Source organism: Prionailurus viverrinus, chromosome E1 (assembly GCF_022837055.1).
Source record: "Prionailurus viverrinus isolate Anna chromosome E1, UM_Priviv_1.0, whole genome shotgun sequence".
Lineage (NCBI taxonomy): Eukaryota > Metazoa > Chordata > Mammalia > Carnivora > Felidae > Prionailurus > Prionailurus viverrinus.
The window spans coordinates 16,268,840-16,282,603 of record NC_062574.1 but is presented as its reverse complement, the minus strand read 5'-3'; the positions used below and the strand labels follow the sequence as shown (position 1 = coordinate 16,282,603).

Sequence of the window (13,764 nt, the reverse complement as noted above, 5' to 3'; positions counted from 1 at the left end):
AAAGGTAATGCTAGTGAAGTGATGCTACAAAAGTGGTGCTCATAAGTAGAAAAATGGGAAGCTTATGGAATAATAGTAGCCATAAATATGGGAATATGCAAAGATCTTGAGATATATCCCTTACCTATATTAGGGGTATTTTGTATAATAGTGAGTTGAATTTTTAATGTATGAGGACTGCTAGCATTGGATTATTTCACTATGTATCTATCATTTTATTTGTGGGATGTTTTTAAATTACATGCCAAAGCTCCATTTGTCTCAGGTGGTGCAGTTGTCTGCCATGTTGAAATAGGTGACAAAGCAAATTAATAGAACCCCTGAATAATACTTTTCTTATTTTTATATTCATGTGGTAATGTACAATTTTACAAAGCAAAATGACCTAGTTAGGAGCTTTTATAGAGAACTCATTTTTCTTTACTTGGAGCTGTATTGAAATCAAATCCAGGGGTGCCTGGGTGGCTCAGTCAGTTGAGCATCTGACTTTGGCTCAGGTCAGACTCACAGTTCGTGAGTTTGAGTCCCGTGTCAGACTCTACTGACAGCTCAGAGCCTGGAGCCTGCTTCAGGTTCTGTGTCTCCCTCTCTCTGCCCCTCCTCTGCTTGTGCATGCTCACTTGCTCTCTCTCTGTCTCACAAAAATAAATATTAAAAATAAAAATTCATCTTCAGTTGGTACATTGCTTTGTTAAACAGTAAAATTTGAGTTGGAGATGCTCTGCTGTAGTGAGGAATTTTCTCTCCCCAAATGCATGTTTGCATAATGTGACACATCCTTGGCCTGCTCACCCCCCCACCATGGAATTTATATGGTTTAACTGTTAACTGATTGATACTTTATTAATCTAACAAGTTTCTGTTATTCATTTATCAAGCATTTAATGAGTGTCTCCTGTGTGCAAGGTCCTATACTAGACTCTAGGGAACCAAAGATGAATCAGACTCAGTCTCTACTCCTTGGGAATTCATTCTGGTTGGAGAAATAATAAACATAATTGTGCTATCTTGTGAAATGTTACATTTTTAAAGTATTAAATGAGGGGTGCCTGGGTGGCTCAGTCGGTTAAGCGTCCGACTTCAGCTCAGGTCATGATCTCACAGTCTGTGAGTTCGAGCCCCGTGTCGGGCTCTGTGCTGACACCTCAGAGCCTGGAGCCTGTTTCGGATTCTGTGTCTCCCTCTCTCTCTGCCCCTCCCCTGTTCATGCTCTGTCTCTCTCTGTCTCAAAAATAAATAAACGTTAAAAAAAAATTAAAAGTATTAAATGAGATGACATATGTGAAAAAAACTGGAAGCTTTACAAATTTGAGATATTTTTCCTCCAGTGCATAGTACAATGTCTGGTATATCTTAAATGCTTGTATATTCTTGAATGAATTGATAAGAACAAAAGACCTGTGAAAGCATAATATTATGGTATAAAGAAGAATTAGTTCTGCCTGGATGTATAGATGAAATGGGAAAGGCTTCACAGACAATTTGACTTCTGAGCTGGACTTTAAAACATAAGCAATTTATGTTGAGAATCAGGTAAAGGGATTCCAGGCCAAGAGAGACACTATGAGACATGAAAGTGCCTTGATCTGTATCAACCATGTATCTATAGGCTTATATAGTTTACAAGATACTTATATTTACATTATCCCTTTGAGCCTTATGACAACTTCGTGTAGTGAATTCATAGAGCCAAGGTGCTTAAAGCCTTGACTAGAACCCAGGGCCTGGGGTGTAAGAGAGAGCAATTAGCTGTTTTCTTCTTCTTTTTTTTAATGTTTATTTTTATTTTTGAGAGAGGGAGTGGAGGGATGGCTGAGAGAGGGAGGGCAGAGACAGGATCCAAAGCAGGCTTTACAGCAGAGAGCCCAGTGCAGGGCTCTAACTCAGGAACCAAGAGATCGTGATCTGAGCTGAAGTCGAATGTTTAATCGAGTGAGCCACCCAGGTGCCCCTAGCCATTTTCTTCTGTATAGTTTCATAAGTGTCATGATTGCTAGTATTATTGAATTTCTGTGGTTACATTTATGGAACTGTTTTCTGAGTTATAAGTATGTGAGAGAAACATACATAAAATGAAAAGTATAGTTCCATTCTTATGTAAGCAGATTAGCTTATATTGATAAATGGAGGGTTTTTTTAGAGGCTTCAGAAACATTGGGAAATGCTTTATTTTTATTTTTATTTTTTTGGAAAATGTTTCTTTAATTCATAGATTTGTGATTTGGGTAGTTTTTTTGGGATTTTCAGTCTTCTTAAACCATTTATCTAAAGAACAGACTATGGAAACTACCATCCCCACATTCTTTCTTAAGCTTTCTGTTTCTGCTATGGTTGAACACATTTGTTGACATTAAAAAAGTATTTTTTGCACCAAAATGTTTGATTAAAATACTTTGAGAAGGGAAAAAGAAACAAAAACTTCTTCTCCATTTATATTTGATTTTCTGTTGTATATATATTGTATGTTGGATGTAATCAAGACAGTGTGGTATTGGTGAAAGAATAAATACACCAATGGAATAGAATAGAGAGTTCAAAAATTGATGCACACAAATATAATCAACTGATTTTTGATAGAGGAACAAAAATAATTCAGTGGACAAAAGAGTTTTTCAACAAAACGTGCTAGAGCAATTGGATATCCTACATGCAAACACACACACACACACACACACACACACACACACACGAATATAAACACTGTCTTTTTCCCAGAAATAATTCAAAACAGATCATAGTCCTAAACGTAAAATACAGAACTATAAAACTTCTAGAAGTTTTATAATGTAGAAAAAATCTAGATGATATTGGGTTTGGCAGTGAGTTTTAGATGCAACACTAAAACACCATATATGAGGGCACCTGGGTGGCTCAGTTGGTTGAACAGCCAACTTTGGCTCAGGTCATGATCTCACCATTCGTGAGTTGGAGCCCCACATAGGACTCTGCTGTCAGCTAAGAGCCTGCTGCAGATTCTATCACCCTCTGTCTCTGCCCCTCCCCTGTGTGCGCATGCTCTCTCTCAAAAATAAAAAAAAAAAAACAAACATTAAAAATAATACTAAAAATAAAAATGCCATCTACGAAAGGAAAAACTGATAAGATGGATTTCATTGAAATTAAACACTTCTGCTTTGCCCTGCCAAAGATACTGTCAAGAAAATGAAAAGACAAGACACAGACTGAAAAAAAAATATTTGCACAACACATATTTGATGAACAACTGTTACCTAAAATATTCAAAGGACTCTTAAAACTCAACAATTAAAAAGTAAGCAAAAGATCTAACAGATACTTCATCTGAGAAGATAAGCAGATGGCAGATAAGCATATGAAAAAATGTTCAACATGATGTCATTAGGGAACAGCAAATTACAACAACGAGATACCACCATACACCTATGAAAATGGCTAAAATCCAAAACACTGACAGCACCAAATGTTGGCAAGAATGTGGAACAGAGGGAACTCTCATTGCTGGTGGGAATACAATATAGCCACTTTGGCAGCTTCCTTAAAACACTAAATATAGTCTTAGCATATGATCCAGAAATCATGCTCCTAGGTATTTTACCTAAATGAATTGAAAACTTATGTTCAAACAAAAACCTGCACACAAATGTTTATTAGCACCTTTATGCATAATTGCCAGAACTTGGATGCAACCAAGATGACCTTCAGTAAATGAACAGATAAACGGTAGTATATCTGTACAATGGAATATTATTCAGTGATACAGAAAGTAAACTTGCAAGTCCCTGAAGACATGGAGGAGCCTTAAATGCACGAAAGAAGCCAGTCTGAAAAGGCTACACACTGTATAATTCCAACTATGTGACAAAAAGCAAAACTGTAGATGGTAGAGGGGCCCCTGGATGGCTCAGTTGGTTAAGCATCCAACTCTTGATTTTGGCTCAGGTCATGCATGATTTCATGGTTCATGGGATCCAGCCCTGTGTTGGACTCTGTACTGACAGCACAGAGCTTTTTTGGGATACTCCCTCTCTCCCTCTTTTTCTTCCCCTCCCCCCCCCCCCAATAAATAAATAAGCATTAAAAGAGAATTGTAGACAGCAGAAAGTTCAGCTGTTACCAGGGGTTCAGAGTGAGAAGATAGAGTAGGTGGAGCACACAGGAGGACAGTGAAACTGCTCTACATAACACTATAAGATGGATACATGACATTATGCATTTGTTAAAACCTGTAGTACTATACAGCACAAAGAGTGAACCCTAATATAAACTATGGGTTTTATTTAACTATCAGTATTGTCTCATCAATTGTAATAAAGATACCACACTAAAAGATGTTAATAATAGGTGGGGGATGATGCATAGAGACACTTGTACTCCAATGTTTATAGCAGCACTCTCAACAATAGCCAAATTGTGGAAAGAGCCTAAATGTCCATCAACTGATGAATGGATAAAGAAATTGTGGTTTATATACACAATGGAGTACTACGTAGCAAGGAGAAAGAATGAAATATGGCCCTTTGTAGCAACGTGGATGGAACTGGAGAGTGTGATGCTAAGTGAAATAAGCCATACAGAGAAAGACAGATACCATGTTTTCACTCTTCTGTGGATCCTGAGAAACTTAACAGGAACCCATGGGGGAGGGGAAGAAAAAAAAAAAAGGTTAGAGTGGGAGAGAGCCAAAGCATAAGAGACTCTTAAAAACTGAGAACAAACTGAGGGTTGATGGGGGGTGGGAGGGAGGGGCGGGTAGGTGATGGGTATTGAAGAGGGCATCTTTTGGGATGAGCACTGAGTGTTGTATGGAAACCAATCTGACAATAAATTTCATATATTAAAAAAAAAATAATAATAGGTGGGGGAAAATGGGTATATGGGAACTCTACTTTCTACTGAATACTAAAACTCTTCTAAAAAATAAGTCTACTAATTTTAAAAAATGGAAGAAGTGACTTTCCGGGAACTCACTGCTAATAATTTAGCTTTTACTTTTCTCTTTTTTCTCTCCCTAAATTAGAATTCAGAGTCTGTCAGATGCCTTACTTTTTGTCCTTAGGTAACTTCATGTAAATATTTTAAAAATTACTGTGCCAAATAAGCCACACACACACACACACACACACACACACACACAAAAGCAAGTAAAGATATTCTTGGTCAACCCAGATTGGAAAGAAATAAACCACAATATTCGTGGAAGAGGGATTACAAATAATTTCTATTTCCATCTTTGTTTTTCTGTATCTTCCAAATGTTATCTGTAAAGTAAACATCTGTTAGCTCTAAAACAGTTTTTTAAATATAATTTTTTTTAATGTTTACTTATTTTTGAGAGAGAGAGAGAGAGAGAGAGAGAGAGAGAGAAAGGCAGACTGCAAGTGGGGGAGGGGCAGAGGGAGAGGGAGACACAGAATCAGAAGCAGGCTCCAGGCTCCGGGCTATCAGCACAGAGCCCAACGCGGGACTCGAACCCATGAACTGTGAGATCATGACCTGAGCTGAAGTCGGACGCTTAACCGACTGAACCACCCAGGCGCCCCTGAAACAGGTTTTTGTATCCTACTGTAGCTTCATTATATTCACTTAACATGTTTTAAGAGATATTTATACAGAAATAAGACCCAGATCTTGAGGGCCTCTCTGGTTAACTATAAGTGAAAGACTACATTACTACAGTATTTGTTGTAAATTGTAGGATTAGTGGGTGACAGCCTCATCGATTGCAGTTTATAAAGGGCTCAGTTTTAAAATTGTATTTATTATGTACTTGCTTATTTTACTTATTTACTTGTTTACTTATTTAATAGAATAAAAGAGGGTTCTAATTAGGTGTTATCTGAGTGATCTTGCCACATTCTTATTTTTGTTGGTTTAAATTGCTTTCAAATAATGTGCTTGAAATCCCATTTTCATTCCTGAAATTGGTACCATTTGCAATATGTATGTTGGAGGAAATGAATTATTTTAAAAAGAATTATTTAAATGTGGCTTTAGTGATTCCTCCATACAATAATTAGTGATGAAATTTGGCTCATTGTTTTCAGCTAGTTCAAATTGGTCTTGAAAGAAACAGAAACTTGTTGCTTAATTACAGACTCAGATGAATGCCTGTGGGCTGTTATGAAGTGCTTGTTTAAGAAGGATAATTCCACTTGATTGTATATGTTAATGCCCCAAAGGAAAGCAGTTTTAAATTTGACTTTTACTAGATTATGCCATCTTTATGGAGCCATTCTGTTGTTAAATGGGTATCCACACTATCCAGGATGCTCTTAGTGAATGATGTTTAGTCAGTGGAGGGCTTAGCTAATTAAGGACTTTGAGACTTTGGGCAGTCTGAGAAGAAATTTAAAAATCACTGGGCTTCCTCTGTATGTGCCACTGTATAAATGAAGGATACCATGGGGAGGGAGGACCTCCTTCCTCCATAGAATAGGATATTTGGGATTATAATTCTGGTGTTCTTTATAAGTAAAACCTATTATTAGGTTGGTTTCCTTTTTAGGGAAAGCCGGAAAACTGTTTTATTTGACTGCAGTTCAGATGATGCTGTAAAATTACCATTATATGAAGATAAGTTGTGAATCTCAGAAATATATAATGGCATGGGACGCCTGGGTGTCTCAGTCGGTTAAGTGGCCGACTTCGGCTCAGGTCATGATCTCGCGGTCCGTGAGTTCGAGCCCCGCGTTGGGCTCTGTGCTGACCGCTCAGAGCCTGGAGCCTGTTTCAGATTCTGTGTCTCCCTCTCTCTGCCCCTCCCCCGTTCATGCTCTGTCTCTCTCTGTCTCAAAAATAAATAAACGTTAAAAAAAATTAAAAAAAAAAGAAATATAAAATGACCTATCTCAATGAAAATAGTTTAAGAAAACCTATTATTGAAGATCTATTTTTATACAAAAAAAATATGAAGAACAAAGAATGGAGGCATGAGTATTTGCCTTGTAAGATTTTTAATTTGATTTATGTAAGTAGAATGGCCTTACTACATTTATTTTTTTTTAATTTTTTTTAATGTTTATTTATTTGTGTGAGAGAGACAGAGTGTGAGTGGGGGAGGGGCAGAGAGAGAGGGAGACACAGAATCCGAAGCAGGCTCCAGGCTCTGAGGTGTCAGCACAGAGCCCGACGTGGGGCTCGAACTCACAAACTGCGAGATCATGACCTGAGCCGAAGTCGGACGCTTAACCGACTGAGCCACCCAGGCACCCCCTTACTACATTTAAAATACGATTTCAGTTGGCCAAAATGTTACTTTTAGAAAGGATATCTTTTAAGGAACATATTTATTACATAAACCAAGGCTTATATCTGTGTGCTACAAACAACATCAAAGAATTTTCTTGCTATGTCATGATATAGAAAGTTGTTCCTTAGTGGGCATTTCAACTTCTGCAAGGACATTGTCTTTGAATAGAAAACATAATGACTTTGTTTTCCAACCAAAGTCTAATAGTTAAACTAATTTATTAGCTAGTTTACTGAAATTTAGCTCTGACATCTATGGTTGAAAACAGATAGAAAAGAAATGCTAGTGTATTTTCAAATCTTGTAGAAATCAGATAACTAACAAAGTATATCTGGCTGATTTTCTCATGATTTGTGTGAAATGCTTAGCTTTGTATTTTTGCATTACTGTCTAGGCAGGTTCAGTTGAGTTTAGTTAGAAATGTATTTTCCACACAGTAGTTTCTCTGTTGTTGTTTTTTTAACATTGCTTCACCACTGTATACTATTTAAGGTATGTACCATTATATTTAATCTAACTTAGAATTGGTACATTGGTTAACACTTCAGGTTTAAAATTTTTCACTTTTTATTTTGAGTTAATTGTAGATTCATGTGCATTTCACCCAGAGGTAGCATCTTGTAAAATTATAACACTATATATCACAACCAAGATAGTGATAAACTTGTCAGAGTTTATCCATCACCACCAGGTTTCTCCATCGCCCTTTTATTTTTTTACTATTTTTTTTTAAGTTTATTTGTTTTTTATGAGAGAGAGAGAGAAAGAGAGCTGGGGAGGGGCAGAGAGAGAGAATCCTAAGCAGGCTTCACACTGTCAGCACAGAGCCTGATGCTGGGCTCCAACTCACAAACCTGTGAGATCATGACCTGAACCAAAATCAAGAGTCAGACGTTTAACCAACTGAGTCTCCCAGGTGCCCCCCTATTCTCCCTTTTAAAAGCTATTTCCCTCCTGCCTCTCCCTTCCCCATTAACCCTTGGCAACAACCACTCATCTGTTTTCCATTTCTGTAATTTTGTCATTTCATGAATGTTGTTTATACCTGGAATCATATGGTATATAACCATTCCAGATTGACTTTTTCACTCAGGATGATTCTCTGGAGTTTCGAGCAGCTTGTTGCATGTATCACTAGCACCTTTTTTGTTGTTGTTTTGTTTGGTTTTTTGTTTTGTTTTGTTTTATTGCTGAGTAGTATTCCATACTATGGATGTACCACAATTTGTTTAACCATTCACCCATTGAAAGATTTCTGGGTTGTTTCCAGCTTTTGGCTGTTAACACACAAAAGTTTCTGTGAACATTCACGTACAAGTTTTTGTGTGAACATATTTTTTTTTCCTCTGGGATAAATGCCCAGGAGTGCAATTGCTGGGTCGTATGGTAGCTGTGTGTTTACTTTTTAACTAGTTTTAAAATTATTTTCTAGAGTGGCTACCATTTTACATTCCTGCTAATGTGTGAATGATCTAGTTTCTCCGTATCCTCACCTGTATTTGGTGGTGTCAGTTATTTGCACAATAGTGTGAATGTACTAAATGCCACTAAATTGTACACTTTATAATGGTTAATTTTATGTTACATGATTTCATTTCAGTATTTTAAAAACTCAGCTCTTAGATATCCACCTCAAGTGCTACTTATGAGATCTAAATGAGAAAAAACAATCAGTTGGACATATCTGTGTGGGACTATTTCTGGGCACTTTTCTGTTCCACTGATCTCTGTGTCTGTTCCTCGACCAGTAACACAGTCTTTTTTCCACCCAGTCTTGATTACTGTAGATAGGTAATAAGTCTTGAAATTGGGTAAACTGACTTTAATTTATTCTTTTTTCAGAATCGCTTTAGTTATTCTAATTCTTTTGGCTTTCTTATATATTTTGCAGTGATCTTACCTATATCTAGGAATTGTGTTAAATTTGTAAATCAGTTTGAGAATTGGCATCTTTACTTTGTTGAGTCTTCCAATCCCTGAATGTGATGTGTCTCTCCATTTATTTAGATCTTCTTTGATTACTTTCATCAGCATTTTGTAATTGTCCTATACAAGTCCTATACAGGTTTTGTTAGATTTACATCTATGTTTTTTTTCTTTGAACAGTTATAAATGGCATTGTCTTTTTAGGTTTGGGGTCCACATGTTTTTTCCTAGTACATAGAAATACAGTTGATTTTTGCATGTTTGTAATGCAACTTTGCTGAACTGACTTACTCTAGTTTTTATTTTTTTATTTAAAAAATTTTTAATGTTTATTTTTGAGAGAGAGAGAGAGAGAGAGAGAGAGAGAGAGAGAGAGTGTGGGTGGGAGAGGGGCAGAGAAAGGGAGACACAAAACCCGAAGCAGACTCCAGGCTCTGAGCTGTCAGCACAGAGCTCAACGCGAGGCTTGCACTCGTGAACTGCGAGATCATGACGAGCCGAAGTTGGACACTTAACCGACTGAGCCACCCAGACGCCCCTAGGTGTTTTTATATAGTTTATTTGGGATTTTCTGTGTAGGCAGTCTTGTCATCTGCAAATAAAGATAATTTTATTTCTTCCTTTCCAATTGTATGTCTTTTATTTCCTTTTCTTGCTTTATTGCATGCCTAGAACTTCCAGCACTATTTTTGAATAAGAGTGGTGAGAATGGGCTTCCTTGCCCTGTCCCAGGTCTTAGGGAGAAATGTTCAGTCTTTCACTGTTAAGTATAATGCTAGCTATAAGTTTTTGTAGATACTCTATCAAGTTGAGGAAATATCCCTCTATTCTTATTTTTCCGAGAATTTCCCTCATGAATAGGTGTTATATTTTGTCAAATGCTTTTTAGCCTGTTCATATATGGTGAGTTACATTGATTGATTTTTGAATAATTTTTAAAAGTTTTTGTTTAAATTCCAGTTAGTTAACATACAGTGTAATATTAGTTTCAAGTATTACAATATAGTGATCCAGCACTTCGATACAACACCCAATGCTCCCCATCGCCTATTTAACCTGACCTCCTACCCATCTTCTTCTGGTAACCATCAGTCTGTTTTCTATAGTTAAGAGTCTGTTTCTTGGTTTGCCTCTCTCTTTTTTTCCCCTTTACTCCTTTGTTTCATAAATTCCACATATAAGTGAAGTCATTTGGTATTTGTCTTTCTCTAACTGACTTATTTCACTCAACATAATACTCTGTCTAGCTCCATCAGTGTTGTTGCAAATGGCAGGATTTCATTCTTTTTTTACAGATGAGTAGTATTCCATTGTGAGTGTGTGTGTGTGTGTGTGTGTGTGTATATATATATATTATTAAAGAAACTGCCCTTTCCCTATTGTATATTCTTGGCTCCTTTATCATAAATTAACTATCTATGCATGGGTTTATTTCTGGGCTTTCTTTTGTATTGATCTATGTCTGTTTTTATGGTAGTACCATACTATTTTAATTTCTATAGCTTTGTAATATAGCTTGGAATCAGGGAGCATGGTACTTCCAACTTAGTTCTTCTTTCTCAAGATTGTTTTGGTTATTCAGAGTCCTTTATGATTCCTTATACATCTTAGGATTGTTTGTTTCATTTCTGTAAAAAAAAAAAATGCCACTGGAATTTTGATAGGAATTACATTGAATCTACATATTGCTTTGGACAGTATGGATATTGTAATAGTATTAATTCTTCCAATCCATGAGCATGGAATATCTTTCCATTTATTTGTGTCTTCTTCAGTGTTTTTTATTAATGTCTTGTCATTTTCAATATATAAGTCACCTCCTTGGTAAAATATATTCCTAGGTACTTTATTCTTTTTTATGCAGTTATAAATGGGATTGTTTTCTTAATTTCTCTGATAGTTCATTATTAGTGTATAGAAACAACCAATTTTTGAGTTATGAGTTTTATATTCTGCAGCTTTCTGAATTCATTCTGAAGTTTTTTGATGGAGTCTTTAGGGTTTTCTATATGTAATATAGATATAATTATAGATATATATATTTCTATGTATAATATTCAAATTTGGATACCTTTTATTTCTTTTTCTTGCCCAATTGCTCTGGCTAGGACTTCTAAAACTATTGAATAAAAGTGGCAAGAGTCGGCATCCTTGTTTCTGATCTTAGAGGAAAAGCTTTTAGCTTTTCATCATAAATTATACTAGTTGTGGGCTTGCCATGTACATAACATTTATTATGTTGTGGTACATTTCCTCTGTACATGCTTCGTTGAGAGTTTTTATCATAAATGGATGTTGACTTTTGTCAGATGCTTTTTCTGCATCTGTTGCGATGATTATGTGATTTTCGTCCTTCATTTTGTTAGGGTGGTGTAGTCCATTGACTGATTGTAAATGTTGAACCATCTTTGCATCCCTGGAATAAATCCCACTTAATCATCATGTATGATCCTTTTATTATTATTATTGTTATTATTATTATTATTTTAAAGTTTATTTACTTATTTTGAGAGAGAGAGTGTGAACAGGGAAGAGACAGGGAAAAAGAGAGAGAGAGAATACCAAACAGGCTCCATATTGTGAGCACAGAGCCCGACACAGTGCTTAGTCTCGCGAACTGTGAGATCATGACCTGAGCCAAAACCAAGAGTTGGATGCTTAACTGACTGAGCCACCCAGGTGCCCCTTTTATGGTATTTTTAAAGCTCATCTTTGTCACCTAGTTCATGCAGTAACTTAGGTTTCCTATTATGAAACCTCAAGTTATTTTATACAGTGAACTTAGAAATTCTTTTGTATAGAAGCAGTTGGAAGAAAATATGCAAATATTGAGTTGAGAACCTACTGTGCACCTTGCATGTGCTGCGCAGATGCAGATGTTTAGGAGTTAGTTTTCCCACTTTCTGCTGTAAAGCAGCACCTTTATACCAGTTTAAATACCTATAAATTCCTCCCTAAAATAGAGTTGTTTGTTTCCAAGGTCTGATGCATAAAGGCAAACATTGCATTTAGTATCTTTATTCAGATTCTTGAATTGTAAATTTTGTAAGCTGAAATTTGGTTTCGTTTCCAAAACAAAAAACTATTTCCCCAAAATGGAAGGAACTTTAAGGTGTAAATAATTACTTCTTATAGGCCTCAGAACTATATTTCCTTATCCTGCCTCAACAAGTTGGTTGTAATTCTTAAGTTTTGAATAGATGGTGGTGACAAGTTTGAGCTATCTAGATTAAAGAAGTTTCATGTCTTTATGCGGTCATTAAAACTGTTCTGTCTTAGGTGCCTGGGCAGTTCAGTCGGCTAAGCATCTGACTTCGGCTCAGGTCATGATCTCACGGTTTGTGGGTTTGAGCCCCTCATTGGGCTCTGTGCTGACAGGTCAGAGCCTGAAGCCTGCTTTGGATTCTCTGTCTCCCTCTCTCAGTCCCTGCCCCGCTTGCACTCTGTCTGTCTGTCTGTCTCTCTCTCTCTCTCTCTCAAAAATAAATAAACATTTTTTTAAAAAACCCTGTTCTGTCTTTAGTCATCAAGTTTCTCTGTGAAAGAAATAGATTTAAGCTAACAAAAGTAAGATGAAAATTATATATGTGGATAAATTAAATTTATTTCGGGGACCAGAATATACTCCAGATGCTTTCAAAAGTCTGGGTATTCTGTTTGTATAAATGTCTGAAAAATTATTCTCTAAAATGTAGAAAAATTAAGTACAAGTTTTAAAGTGCTTTAATAATTCCAGAATTTTAATTTCCATTTTATTTGCAGCTCAGATCGTCTGATAGAAGAGACAATAAGGTAGGAAAAAAAATTTGTTTTACTCTATTGTTTTTTGTTTGTTTGCAACATAAGTGAACAGATCAGGTTAACCCTGTAACTAGGGATAAAGTTCACTTACCATCCTTAGAGATGGGAATTTCACTAGATTGTGATGAATTTTTACTGTGTCTTTCACTTATAAGAGACATTTGAAGCACAAAATATTTGTTTCAAGAATTAGTGGAATTAAGCTGACTTACCAAGGTTAATTTTTCTGATTAATTCATACTCAGTACTTTCAACTTCAGTCTTTTTATTTTTTATTTTTTTTAAGGAAAACCATCTTAGACATGTGATTTTGTGTATATACCATTTATGTAGATTGGGTTTCAGTCACAGCAGCTGTGGAAAATGTGCTGCAGTAATATTTAGTATTATCTGTAATAACACTGAAGTAGTTTATTGCTTAAGGTAAGGGACAATTATGTTGGTTTGAACTACTTAATTCTCTAGGTTTGGTGAATTTTTAGATACTATCTTATGATGGTAAAAAAGTAAATGAACTAGATATGATCTCTACAGTTAGAATTCAGCAATGTCTAAAGCATTTTTTGGGAAAGGTGTGATGAAGTACATGGAAACAACAACAAACATGTACTCTTACTGTAGGCCTTGGTATTGTCTCAAATGCTTTACATGCTTTATTTTATTTAATTTCTTTAATGACCCATGAAATAAACACTGTCCAAAACAAAAAAGAAATTAAGGTAAGTAATTTGCTTGTGGTGACATGATTGATAAATTGTGTTCAGGATTCAAATGCTCAAACCTGAATCTCTATAATTCTAGGACCAGAG

General features: G+C 36.0%; 1 protein-coding gene across 4 annotated transcripts in view; it reads left to right on the top strand.

Moving 5' to 3' along the window:
* Positions 1–13,764, top strand: part of GOSR1 (golgi SNAP receptor complex member 1) — a 46,507-nt gene that overhangs the window by 20,917 nt on the left and 11,826 nt on the right. For all 4 annotated transcript variants that reach the window (XM_047833050.1, XM_047833049.1, XM_047833052.1 and 1 more), the window contains exon 7: positions 12,917–12,946. In XM_047833050.1, the coding sequence (XP_047689006.1) occupies positions 12,917–12,946 (30 nt within the window). The remainder of the gene's footprint in view (positions 1–12,916; positions 12,947–13,764) is intronic.